Source organism: Apis cerana, linkage group LG6 (genome assembly GCF_029169275.1).
Source record: "Apis cerana isolate GH-2021 linkage group LG6, AcerK_1.0, whole genome shotgun sequence".
Taxonomy (NCBI): domain Eukaryota; kingdom Metazoa; phylum Arthropoda; class Insecta; order Hymenoptera; family Apidae; genus Apis; species Apis cerana.
This window is the reverse complement of record NC_083857.1, coordinates 7,852,014-7,864,753: the sequence shown is the minus strand read 5'-3', so window position 1 is coordinate 7,864,753 and position 12,740 is coordinate 7,852,014. Positions and strand designations below refer to the sequence as shown.

The following is a 12,740-nucleotide window of genomic DNA, read 5'->3' as shown; positions in this document are numbered from 1 at the left end:
TAAATAAAATAACCTTGAACGCTTAAGCATAAAAATTTACCGGCGGAAGATGGAAGAAGATCATCAAGAGATCCATCATCCAAATCCGTAGCAGATAAAAGTAGGTCATCATCCGAAGAAGCTCTCGTTAGGCTGGGAAGAGTTGAAGTTAGTAGGGCCTTTTCCTTTTGGATTTCCTGTATATGGTCGACGAGAAGCGCCTCTTCTTCGTCCCCTCGATCCCTGTCTCGATCTGCAGTAGCGCCTCTAGCGGTTACGATTGGAGTTGCCGTGTTTAGCTCTTCTGGACTGAAGATTTTGGAAGATCGTAAACTGGATAAACGATGAGTAGCTGTGTGACAAGCGGATTCGAGTGTATTTATGTCGGCTAAAGTTGCTCGTACGACCCTCAATTTTTCTTGTACGATCGTTTCAACGCAACATGTTTGCCTGCCAACATCTTGCAACGAATCTTGCGCAGGCAGCGTTCTGTTCGTTCTCAGAATACATGGTGCGAAGACTATTGCTAGAGCCGATGGAGACATTCGATTGTCGACCTCGTGAAGTGCTACTCTGGCTAAATGAACGATCAATCGTTCCATTAGGTCGAAATTCGGCTTTGGTAGCTTTTTCAAAATGGCGAATAGGGTGCTAATTCGATCCCGTGGGTCCGTTAAATTCGCAGCGTGCAGAAAATCATCGTAATACTCAAAAGTGAGCAGAGGTTCAGGCATATCACGAAAGAAACTTTTCAATACTGCCGCAAGCACGTGTACTTGATAATTTTCGAAATCCACTCCTTCGAGATCACCTTCGTCCATTTTTAATTTCAATTCTTTCACTTTAGAACTGACACCGCTTTTTCGATATATACCTTCCGTATAAAGACCATGCATTTCTATAGTCGTGATTAACCGATCTACCACTATCGGTACCTTACCGTCACCACAATCTAATTTATATAACGGTACACCAAATACCTTGTGCGAATTCATTTCGTGTAAAGCTTCTTTTCCACATTCCGCCGATGCTTTCATATAACATTTTTTGTGGCACGTTAACTTACAATCTGAGTACAAAAGTAAATATATGTATGAACAATAATTATTAAAAGAAAATAAAAGAAATTAAGCAAAAATGTACTTACTCTGACAGACGAGTCCTCGTTCAATAGGCCACATAAAGAATGACGTACACACTTCACAGGCTGTAGGTATATTTATAATAGTTAATTGGAACATATGATTACCATGTCGTGTTGGTTCCTCGTGTTTCCGTTTCTTTTCCTTCTTACGCTTGCTTTTACTCTGTTTCTCCGGTGCTTCTGTTTTGACTAGCGTCATAAATTCATTCATAAATCCTCTAAACGCGTTAACTCCCATCGTCACGGGAAAATCTTCACTGGTATTTTCTTGTTTGCAGACTGTTTCCATTACGTGTAAAAAGTTCGCTATTAGATCAGTGTATTTGATATTACCCTCGACACCCTGCTGAATAGCAACGCTATAAGTAATCACAAGATCGTCCTTAAATTTACGTAAAGCCTGTTTGAATACGCGATCAACCTCGCTGGGTTTTCTGCCTTCTTCTTGGCCTTCCATTATGTATATTTTTTTGGTAATGAAATCCTGCATAAGAGCTAATTCCTTTGCATCGGATATAATTTTATCGGTACTATCGGAGAACACCGATGTACCGGTTAAACTGAATTTCGATGCCACTACTTGTTTCGAAGCGTCGTAAGGTGTTCTTGGTGGTTTCCTATTTTTTCGTCTGTTTGGAGTATTCGCTAATATACAGGGCATTTTAAGTACTCCGCCATTCTGAATACATTTCACGTGATACAACTGTTTACAGTCGATACATTTGTACCCTTGTGTAACAAACGCATCCATTTTTTCATGACAACAAACGCATACATCGTCTTTGGCAAATCTTGCTACTTTCCTAAAACAATGGCCGGCTAATGTAAAAAGATTGCCCTTCCATTCTAAAAGATCCATTCCAGGTGCAAGTTTTAAGTCATTGGGACTCGTATCAGTTCCAGGTTTTTCTTCGCTAAGTCCTGATATTTTAGTTGCTGGATCCGAATTTCTTCTTCTTAACTCTAACGTTGTTATAGCATTGGATCTTAAACGTTTACCTGGTTGTTGAGTTTTCGATGTTCCTTCATTTTTGTTCATAGGCCAATCTGCCACTGATCTCGAAGATGTTTCATGCGGACTATCTTTTCGAGTTCGCACATTTGTCGATTTATGTAGATCACTTTCCTTAATCGTACCCAGAAATTTTGCTTCTCCGCTATTCGTTTCCGATACGCTCTCACCCATGGATCGACATTGAACTTCTCGAGTAGGTCGATTCCGTCTAGCGCTTCTGACAGGCACATCAGGTTCGCATTTTTCCTTTGATCTCAAATTTTTCTCCTTAGAGGAAGTTCCTTTCAACAAAGGACTTTTTAAAACATTTTCATCGGCATCTAATTTCATAGATGTATCTCCTTCCGAATTTTGTCTTCTTAAGTAACTAAAATCTTTAATTTCTTTACTATGAACATAAGCGTGATCGCGTCTAATGGGTGAAGCTGGAATATTTTCTATTCGCTCGCTCGATACGCTATTATCACTTAATCGACGCTGTTCTCGAGTTGACGAAGATTCTATATGAACAAAACGATCACTGTCTAATTTCACATTATAATTTGCTGCTTCGTTTGGCTTTTCTTGCGTTTGTTCGAATAAGTTATCTGCTAAACTTTTATATTGGGATACATTTGGAGAACGCGTTAACGTTGATTTTTGTGGACCAGACATTAAATATTCGCTATAATTAATGGACGAAAACTCTGGTCTTCGACGCCAGACATCAGAATTTGGACTATGTGTTAAGCTTACGTTAGATTGATGATATGAAACTTCTCGTGGACTTGAAAATGATGGAGTGGTGTTAAAGATAGGTGGGGCACTTTGCACAGTACTTGGAATTTCTGTATCAGTCTCTCCATCGCTATATCCTGTCGACGAACTGTCTGCTCGTTTATTAACAGACGGCAATCGGCTTAAAGCATTTACTAAATTTGTGTTTGTTGCAATTATTGAAGATTGATCACTACGTTTCGTTCTAGTGCTTGGTATCGGTTTACTGTAAGAATTGTCTTGAGACTCAGAACTATTAACGCTCATTTGAGATTCATAACTCCTTAAACTAGTCAAACTTTCTAAACTGCTTTTACGCTCATTAAATTCATCCGAAGGAAAAGAATCCGTATTTCTTAAGATTGTATTAGGTTCGTGTAATATTCTTGTATTTGGTGTATTTGGTATAACTTTACGCTTCGAATATGACATACTTGTGTCAATTGGATTATCTCGTAACACGTTTTCCATCCTACAATTAACATATATTATTGTTATATAATCAATGATTTTAATATGAAAGAACAAATATTTAATTACCTCGCTGATGTAAAACGATTTTGAGATTCCGTCTTACGAACCGTATTAAATTCTAACATTCCATGATCTATGAGTGACCTGTATTAGAGAGAAACATTAATAATATATTTCTAATTATTTATATTTTTAATTATTATAATATATCATGATTTTTTAATATCGTCTCAGCAATTACTTACTCTTCACTATTCCTGAGCTTAGAATACACCTTGTTGTTGTCATGTACGAGTTCTCCTTGATTTTGAATATCTTTACATTCTCTAATTTCATCAATAGGCAATTTTTTTCGTTTCTTTAATTCTGCAAAAGCTTTTCTTGCTCTGTTACCTCGAACATGGGCTTGAAAAGTAATTACACACGATTTCAGTTTCTTATACCAGCTATGTTGTTTATATGCCCTCCAAGTAGATTGAATATGAATGGAAGCCTCAATTCTAGCTCGTAGAGAATGCGCATATCTTTGAGCCATAATCATTCTCCAAAATGATTGTATTTGCACAACTGCATTTTTCAATCTAAGGAATTTTCTTCTTTCCAAACAAGCACGAAACCATTTTTGTATAGTTGTAATACTTGTAATAATTTGTTGGTGTAATTCGATATCTAATTTAATTTTTTCTGATTCCCGAAGAAATACTTTAGTTGTTCCAAGTTGATAATTATCTCTATTTAAATTTAATGTCAATAAAAAATCTCTAACATCAGACTGAGAACTTAACAAACCCTTAGGTAATAACATTCTATATAATTGAATAAATTCTTCATAAGTTAATCTAACATTAAATCCAGCTTGTCTTATTCTGACTGTTTCTAACATTCCTGTATATCTTAATTGTCGTTGCACCGTTTCCTCGTCAAATTCATTTGGTACTTTATTAGCATTGCTTTTAATACATCTAATGAAGAAAGGATTTGCTTGATTTAAAGTATCCATAAGACTATGCAGACTTTGTTGAAATTGTGCTGATACTGTCATAGGTTGTTTTCTTGCTTTTCCAGGTCCTGTACCATAACTCTGCGTTCTTCCAGCAAGTGTTTTTACAGTTTGTAGATTTTTTAAACCCTTCTTACCACGTTCTCTTGGTCGAAATGATTTATTTTTCCTGTAAAAGTTTTAAATTTCAATTTTTTAGTATTAATAAATTAAAAAAAAATCCTTTTCCTATTTTTTTAAACTTTTTAATAAAATAAAATAACATATAATAATAAATCATTATGTCTAAATTTCAATGAAGAAAACTTTATTAATTAATCAAATATTATTTTAAACTATTAGAAAGTAAACACATAGAAAAACAGGAAAAGGAGAATTTATGAATTCTATAATAACACATATGACATTGCAAAAAGTAATAATTAATTATTACAAACGTACTATGAAATATAAATAGCAAACATTTAGCAGAATATCATTAGAATTTATATAACTAGATTATAATAACAAATATAATAAAGCATATGATATTGAAATTAATTATATATAGAAATAGTATATTTACAGATTTAGAAATTTTTAATAATATACAAGAAATATAATCTGATTACTATACTATACTAAATAAATGCATGATTAATATCAATGTTAATGATAAGCAATTTGCATTCTTCATGAACTAAAAATTTTTTAAGTTAAAATTTGTATTAATATATAAATTTATATTTTGTGCAAAAATTTACGATTTATTAAATTCATCAAATTCAAAATCGTGCAATCGTTATTTGTGAGAAATTAATAAAAAAAAAATTTTTAAATTAACAATTTAATATTAAAGGATTTTTTGAATTGAATATGTATGCTATATTAAGCAACATGTGATAAATTAGTCCATTTTTAATTTAAACATTTTTAAATTAATAAACAAATATAAATACTATGTATATAACATTATATTTTATTTCCAATTTTATGAATTAATGGACTAATTTAAATATTAATTCAAAAAATGAAAGCTATTATTATGAAATTAACATGCATTAATTGTAACTAAGATTATGAAACAAATAAATCAAATGTGATGACTAAAAACATCTGGGGATAATGATCGTGAATATTATGATATATAAAATGATTTTAATGATTTCTAAAAGATATATGATAACTTCATAAAATAATGAATACTTGTAGAAAGCTGTATAACTGCATGGGAAGACCATTCATGTCCTATTGAAATGCTATTACCTATGCAAGGAAATCCTTCACCCAGAATTACTATAGAGCACACACTACCTTTATTGTAGAGCAGTGAGATTTTATAGCTTAAATTACAATGTTATGGAATATTAAATAGCTGTTTACATACATGACTATTTGATTAGCGCGTTCCATGACATTTGCTTCGTCTTTTGGAAGCACCCTCTCTAGCGGACTATGAGTATCTCGCCTGAGTTTATTATTACTATGAGGGTGGTCTTCCCTGCCTCTTATTAAATAACCCTTCATCGTGGTTACATTTGATGAGTGTTGCGTTTGATTAATGTTTCGAAATTGTGGCCACGACAATCGGTTGTTGTTTACATTATCGTTGTTTTCGAGTTGTATAGAAGATAATGTGGTAGTGGGTATAGTTGATGGTATACAGACACTGCGCTGCTTCTGATAACTTGGTGGACGATTATGTTTGTGCGAACTGAAAAAGTCTCTCATGCTTAGTTTTTTTTTTTTTGGTAGTTTTATGTAATTAAATAGTACTTAAACCGTTCGGTATCAACATACAATTTAAATTTTTAACTTTGGTTATTACAAATTTTAGAGAAAAAATGATTTTTCTGAGAATCTATTTCATGAATGATTTGAATGAAACAATGCGAATTTTAATGATTGGTATGAATTATATAAATAAAAAATTATTGTTATTATTAATCATGCTTAACAATAGCAATTAATATATTTTAAATAACAGGATGTGACTATATTGCAGAAATTATGAATTGCACTCTAATTACACTTAATACAAAAAGTGCATACAAAAAACTCTAAACAATATTTCTTATAAACAAGATTGGAAAAAGTTATATGGATTTACAAATTATTTATAATTTATTTCTAACTATTGTTACAAATTCAATAAAATTTGAATTTCAAATATAAAATTTCATATGATAAAAATAATGATAAGTATTGTAAATCCATAAGACATTTTTGCATAAAAAAATGTAATATTTGCCAAAATGACACATACAGTGGATCAAAAGACCACTTACGCGATTCGGTTAATAGTTAGATTGACGGTCGACAACGTCACAAGATGGCTACAGGGACAAAAGACATGTGGCCAATGTAAATATAATTAACGTTTGCTTCAATTATAAACACATAGGAATCTCTTCAGCTTGATGCAAATATTATTAACGCACAACGTAGATTTATACTTTGTAGGGTGATATAATATGCAGATAAAACATATTCAAAAAACAAGCGCAATAACATTGCCATTTGTTTATCACGATCATTATTATGTAACTAATAAATATTGCTCTATATTATGAGTATACAAGCACTCAAATATTTTTGAGTCACCCTTTACGAAAGTAAAAATGATATACAATTTAAACAAAAAAATTGTGTATACCTTATCAAATTCTCGTTCGGTGTCCTATACCTATTTTGTATAGACGTTTTTGTACCATCAGCTAAAATAAAAAAATATTTTCGCATTATTATTATAAATAAATTATAAATAAATTATAAGACAAGAGAATAATAATAAAAAAAAAAAGAAATCCATAAATGAAAAATAAAAATATTGTACCTCGACCATGTCTATGAGCTCGACCTGCTTCTTGAAAAGCAAAATGAGCACGAAAAAATGCTCGAAGTATCGCCCACCTAAATACAGCAACCGGATCTGCACCCACTAATTCTCGAACAAAAGCAAGAGAAGAATTTTTCAATACCCCAACAACACCATCAGGTCGCATTAAATCCAGATTTTTTTCTCTCATATTAGCAGCTTGATACTTAACAGCTCCTGCATAATGCCGTACAACAAAAGCTGCTTCGCGTCGTTGTGGCGCTTCATAAAATAGATTGTCTTTATGCACTGAATTAAATTTTTGTAGCAGTGTCTCATTCGTTGCACCCGGAAAGCTGTCAAAAATATTTTTAATTTAATAAAACTTGAATATTTATTAAAAAAAAAAAAAAGAAAGAAAAAGAAAAAATTAAATAAAATAAAATAAAATAAAATAAATACAAAATACTAACTTGCACTGATCGTCTAAGAGACAAAGAAGACCATTTGGTTTTCCTTCTATTAAATTTAAACAACCTGAATTATCACTGTATCCTATATCTGTCCATCTAATCCCCTGTTTTCTGTACTCTCGTTGTTCATATTGAAAAACATGCTGATTGAAATAGTGTTGTAATTGTTCGTTTGCATAATTTATACATAATTGTTCAAAGCTATTGCACATTTTAAAATCCTCAAAACCAAAAATATCTAGTACACCTATGCTATTACCTTGATGATCTCTAAGGGTATCTTTCTTAGAAAGCAAAGCATGATTCACCTATTAAAAACAAAATTATTATTAATATATAATTATTATAATATATTAATAATATTATTAATAAAATTATTATTAATAAGATAATATTTTACCTGAAGTACAATCCAATCAAATAAAGCTCCATACAGACATTTAGCCATAGCATCTCTTGCTGCAATTGCTTCTGGAAGTCTATAGTTAATGACTAATGTTTCTCCTGAAGCTCTTGCACGTTTGGCAGTAAGTGCAGCCAAAAGAGTTTCTTGTTTTACTCTAAGTAATTCAGATATCAATGCAACCACTTCAGGATTTTTAACTCCTACAGCTTCGTCGTGATGATGATAAGATTTTTTAGGCTGAAATTCCACATTACCTGTAACAATGAGATATGTTTAGTTAATAAAACAAAAATTCATTAAATTGATCACAAATTATTAATTACCAAGTAAAAGAACAGCTGATAGAACTGCAAACAATCGTCTCTGCTTTTCTGGAGTAAATCCCACCATTTCCATAGATTGTTTCAGTCTTGAGAATTCATGTCGTTCATCAACATTTTCTAATCCATAACAACCACTCTTATTTAAATAGTTATAACGATCACAACTTTCTAAATGCAGAAGTTGCTTTTCTTGTTCACTTGCTCCAGCCAAAAGATAATAAAATACATGATAATTTCTTTCATTTCTGCCTTGAGAAACTATTCTTGATTTTTCCAAAAGATACTTTTGTACAACCGCCCTAAAAATAATTTTAATATAAATAAATATAAAAATATGCAATAATTTTCACAATTTATATACTTATATAAAAATCTTACCCATGCACCATTCCATTTTCTTTATAATTCACTTGGATAAATTTGCCAAAACGACTACTATTATTGTTATGTGCAGTTTTTGCATTTCCAAATGCTTCCAGTACTGGACCAGCACTGAGTATTGTTTGTTCAACACCACTACCATGAGAACCTTTTTGACTTAATGCTGTCAAATGATGTAATAAAAAATTTGTTGATTCTGTTTTACCAGATCCACTTTCACCACTAATAACAATACATTGATTTCTTTTTTCTTTAAGCATACAATGATAAGCTGCATCAGCTATGGCAAATATATGCGGAGGTATATCTGGCCCCAATCTTCTATTTTGATAGAGTTTTACATATTTTGGATTGTAAATAGGATAAAATTTAAATGGATTCAATGCAATTAATATACTGCCCACATATGTATATATGTTTCCAGCTAAAAACCTAGCCCGAAGGTTGTCTAATAGAGTTTGTTCATTAAGATCTGGAAGTTGACATAGATCTGGATACTCTTTATCTCGTGGTTGATATAGGAATCTATTAAAATAATCCTTAAGAAGCTGTGGATCCATGGGAAACCTACTATCTGACCATAAATAATCTGGTTGTTTTTTTCTCAAGTAAAACCTAAAGATAAAATTTTAGAATTCTTCTTAATCTTATGATTTATTTATATTTTAAAATAATTTATTTTTTTAAAGTAAATTCTTAATATTTTAAATAAATTTTTTACCTATAATATTCTTGTTGTGCTGCATTTTTGGGCCATAATAACATAAGTGCTACTGGACACTCAGATGGCCCAAGTCTTCTTTCTTTACATTCTTGCCCAACAGAGTTTCCTACTACTTCTGCTAATTCATAAGCATTAGAAACAGATGCATCAATTAATCCAAGTCTTTCTATAATACACTCCACTATTTCAGCTGATGAAGTTTGTTTTGTAGCTTTAATTGAAAGTGCTTCATATTCTGGGCTCCACTCACCCACAAATACTTGCACTACTCCAGAACTACTGTCCATTTTTTAACCCTATATAATAAAATAAAATATTTAATCTTAAAGTAATTTCTATATATATATATACACACACACACAAATTCATATGAAATTATACCTTGCTTTATATAGGGTTAACAAATTTGTCCTCTATCATCCAGACAAAATTTCAAATGTATTGTTTCTTCTTCTTCCTGTTTTTCAATTATGTACAACCACTGATGCAAACGTTTAAAATAACTTTTATACATTTTGTTTAAAAATAATCACTATAACAACACTCACTGATTTTATGATTTATTTACAGATATAGTTTACATTAATTTCAATTTGTCAAATGCACTCAAAATTATTCAATATTTATAAACTAAAAAACCTTATTTATGTACATATATATCATGTCAAATTTTAATCATGAATTAGTTCAAAAAAATAAAAATTTGAGAATATTATTTCTTTTTCATCTCAATATATGATATAAGAAAATAATTAAAGTAGTTCTAAACTTTTCTTGAAGCTTTCATTTAAATATATCATTTTATTTGATAGGACCATAGAATATTCTGACTATAGATTAATATATTCTTTTTTCTTTTTGTATAATAAAATAGAGTCATTAAATTTTATTATTTTCTTTCTGTTTTAAATTTATACATTCAGTCAATTTTATAGATTTTCGTTTTGTTCTTTAGTAGTTAAAGAGTATTTTGAATTTATAGGATAATGTGTTTAACTCAGATATCATTTATTTAACACTGAATGTCCAACAAAACCTTTCTGACAGCCATTATATTTTATCATAAGATTCACTATATAGTTGAAAAGAGTGTAGGTGTGCTATTGTTGGCAGGCAGTAACTCAGTATCTCCACTGAGACAATAATCCAAGGTTTTCAATGTTTTGTAAACATCCTCGTACCATTTGAGTATTTTAATACACTTATTGCAGAAGATTACAGATATATTTGCATTTGTATTATAAAACTTTTGTGCGTTATGGAAGTATCTTATCTGAAAAAAAAACATGTATGACACATAAATATTTTTAATTAACTGTTTAATACATTGTATAAACAATGTCATTGTTGCATTACTCAATTATATAAATTTATTTGATTCATGTAATCATTTAATTATTATATTCTTAATGTAAGATTAATAATACTTTATTATTTTTTTAAATATATATACACATAAGTATTTTATCAGATAAGTTCACATTAAATGTCAAATTTATAAAAAATCCTTGGATTCTAACTAATAATTCTAACCTTAAAATAAAAAAATGAAATCAATACATCTCTTTATTGTTTTAAAATTTTATTTACTTTTTTTTACTTTTTTTTTTTGTGAATTTATATTAATCGAATTTAAAAATATCTCTCTAAATTTTCTTCGTCATTGCCGGTAATTTTTCAATTAAACAATACAGGATTCATCTCAACATTAAAAAGAAACAATGTATAATGTAATTTTAAATAATCTCAAGTGAACAGTAATCGTAACACATCGATCATTCGTTGGATACACAAAGGATTGCGAAAAACGACATACGTTCCCGAGATACCGATTGCCTCGGACCTGACGGCTGACATTCGCAAGAAAACCGTCTTCCGATGCCGATTGGCGGGTCATGGACCATACCACCAATCAGCAACGATCTGTGAGTGTGAACGTCAACAGAGTAAACCGGGCTTAAAGTCATCAAGAATTTCTTGTTCAGGCATGACACTTACTAGTTGTTACATATCATCGTCAAAGAATGTAATGAAAACATACAAGCCTACTCAAATAAACTATTTTTGTTACCTCCGTTACTGATAACAAGATGCTCAGTGTGACACATTCTTATAAATTATCAAAACTCTCGCGCGCGCATTCTTGGTCATGCTTCCAAAAACTTGAAATTTTACTGTAAATGCACTGCCGTCTGTTCACAACTTTCAGTTTTCTTCCATCTTGCTCATACATTCAAAATATATTCTCTTTCTTCATACACCGTTACAAAAACGTATTATCGAGAGAACGATATGTACAGCTGTGGTTCTCGCGTACTCGATATACACTGTTCTTCTGTTTTCTGTTCGCACTTGGAGAATACACGTACAATACGGGCGGATTGACACTTCAGTAAACAAGATCTACTGTCACCGATACTTTTGCGTTAGTTCAGTCGTCGTCGATTCTACTGGAAATTACACTAATACTCGTGCTTAATCGTGTTCTTAGATTGATAATACCGATGACACGAATCATGAGCGCTTGCCCAGTTTATCGTCCTTCGTCTCCTCTCGGGATCCTGCGTCCCAATACGTCCACCATTTCGATTTTTCCGATCACATGGTACGCAGCGTTGATTTTGATTGGCTTATTCTATGTGACCACGTGACTGATTGCTAAAGTACAAACTTCCATTGAGAGAAAAGTGCTTTTGGAGCTATCTGTTGATTATTTCGTGAAACATTTCACATATATATATATATATATATATATATATATATATATATATATATAAAATATTTCATATATTTAATAAAGAAATTTCAGCAAAAAATTAAAACGATATTTTTAATATTTAAAATATAAAGCCTGAAATTATGTAATTAATTTTGAAAGATTTAAATAATTTATAGATTTAAATAATTAAAAGATTTAAATAAGAAATGAAATAAAGATTTTTAGAAATTAATATTTGTTGAAATAAAATACATAAATAAAATATATATTCTTAATTATTTATATTTTATTTAATAAATTATAATATAGGCGAAATACAAAAGAAAGTGACATAAAATGCTTTTCTCGTGAAAGAAAAAAATTCAAAAATCATTTAGATATCTGATCCTTTATTATTTTTATATCACATGCGATATTATCGATTCAGTATAGAATATACTTGTAGCGTTAATAGTGGTTAGAATTAAAAACCTAATTTTAAAAAATTATAAATAAGATATAAACATGTTATTTTAATTTTTTATAAAACATTACATAAATTTTTATTTT

General features: G+C 30.5%; 1 protein-coding gene across 9 annotated transcripts in view; it reads right to left on the bottom strand.

Annotated features, from left to right (window-relative positions):
• Positions 1–12,093, bottom strand: part of LOC107995193 (unconventional myosin-IXa) — a 50,294-nt gene extending 38,201 nt beyond the window's left edge. For 3 of the 9 annotated variants that reach the window (XR_009830439.1, XR_003697015.2, XM_017052544.3), the window contains exons 1-14: positions 11,544–12,069; positions 9,854–10,745; positions 9,470–9,768; positions 8,746–9,363; positions 8,368–8,666; positions 8,039–8,298; positions 7,639–7,946; positions 7,184–7,521; positions 7,004–7,064; positions 5,735–6,061; positions 3,614–4,537; positions 3,435–3,512; positions 1,127–3,366; positions 14–1,048 (exon numbers count right to left, since the gene is read on the bottom strand). Coding sequence is in view for 7 of the 9 variants with exons in the window: in XM_017052544.3 (XP_016908033.1) it covers positions 14–1,048; positions 1,127–3,366; positions 3,435–3,512; positions 3,614–4,537; positions 5,735–6,061; positions 7,004–7,064; positions 7,184–7,521; positions 7,639–7,946; positions 8,039–8,298; positions 8,368–8,666; positions 8,746–9,363; positions 9,470–9,759 (6,778 nt within the window). In the remaining 2 variants the exon portion in view is untranslated. Of the gene's footprint in view, positions 1–13; positions 1,049–1,126; positions 3,367–3,434; positions 3,513–3,613; positions 4,538–5,734; positions 6,062–6,635; positions 6,684–7,003; positions 7,065–7,183; positions 7,522–7,638; positions 7,947–8,038; positions 8,299–8,367; positions 8,667–8,745; positions 9,364–9,469; positions 9,769–9,853; positions 10,746–11,005 lie in introns of all 9 variants that reach the window. The other 6 variants (XM_062076891.1, XM_062076892.1, XM_062076893.1 and 3 more) reach the window with 6 other exon arrangements.
• Positions 12,094–12,740: the final 647 nt, after the last annotated feature.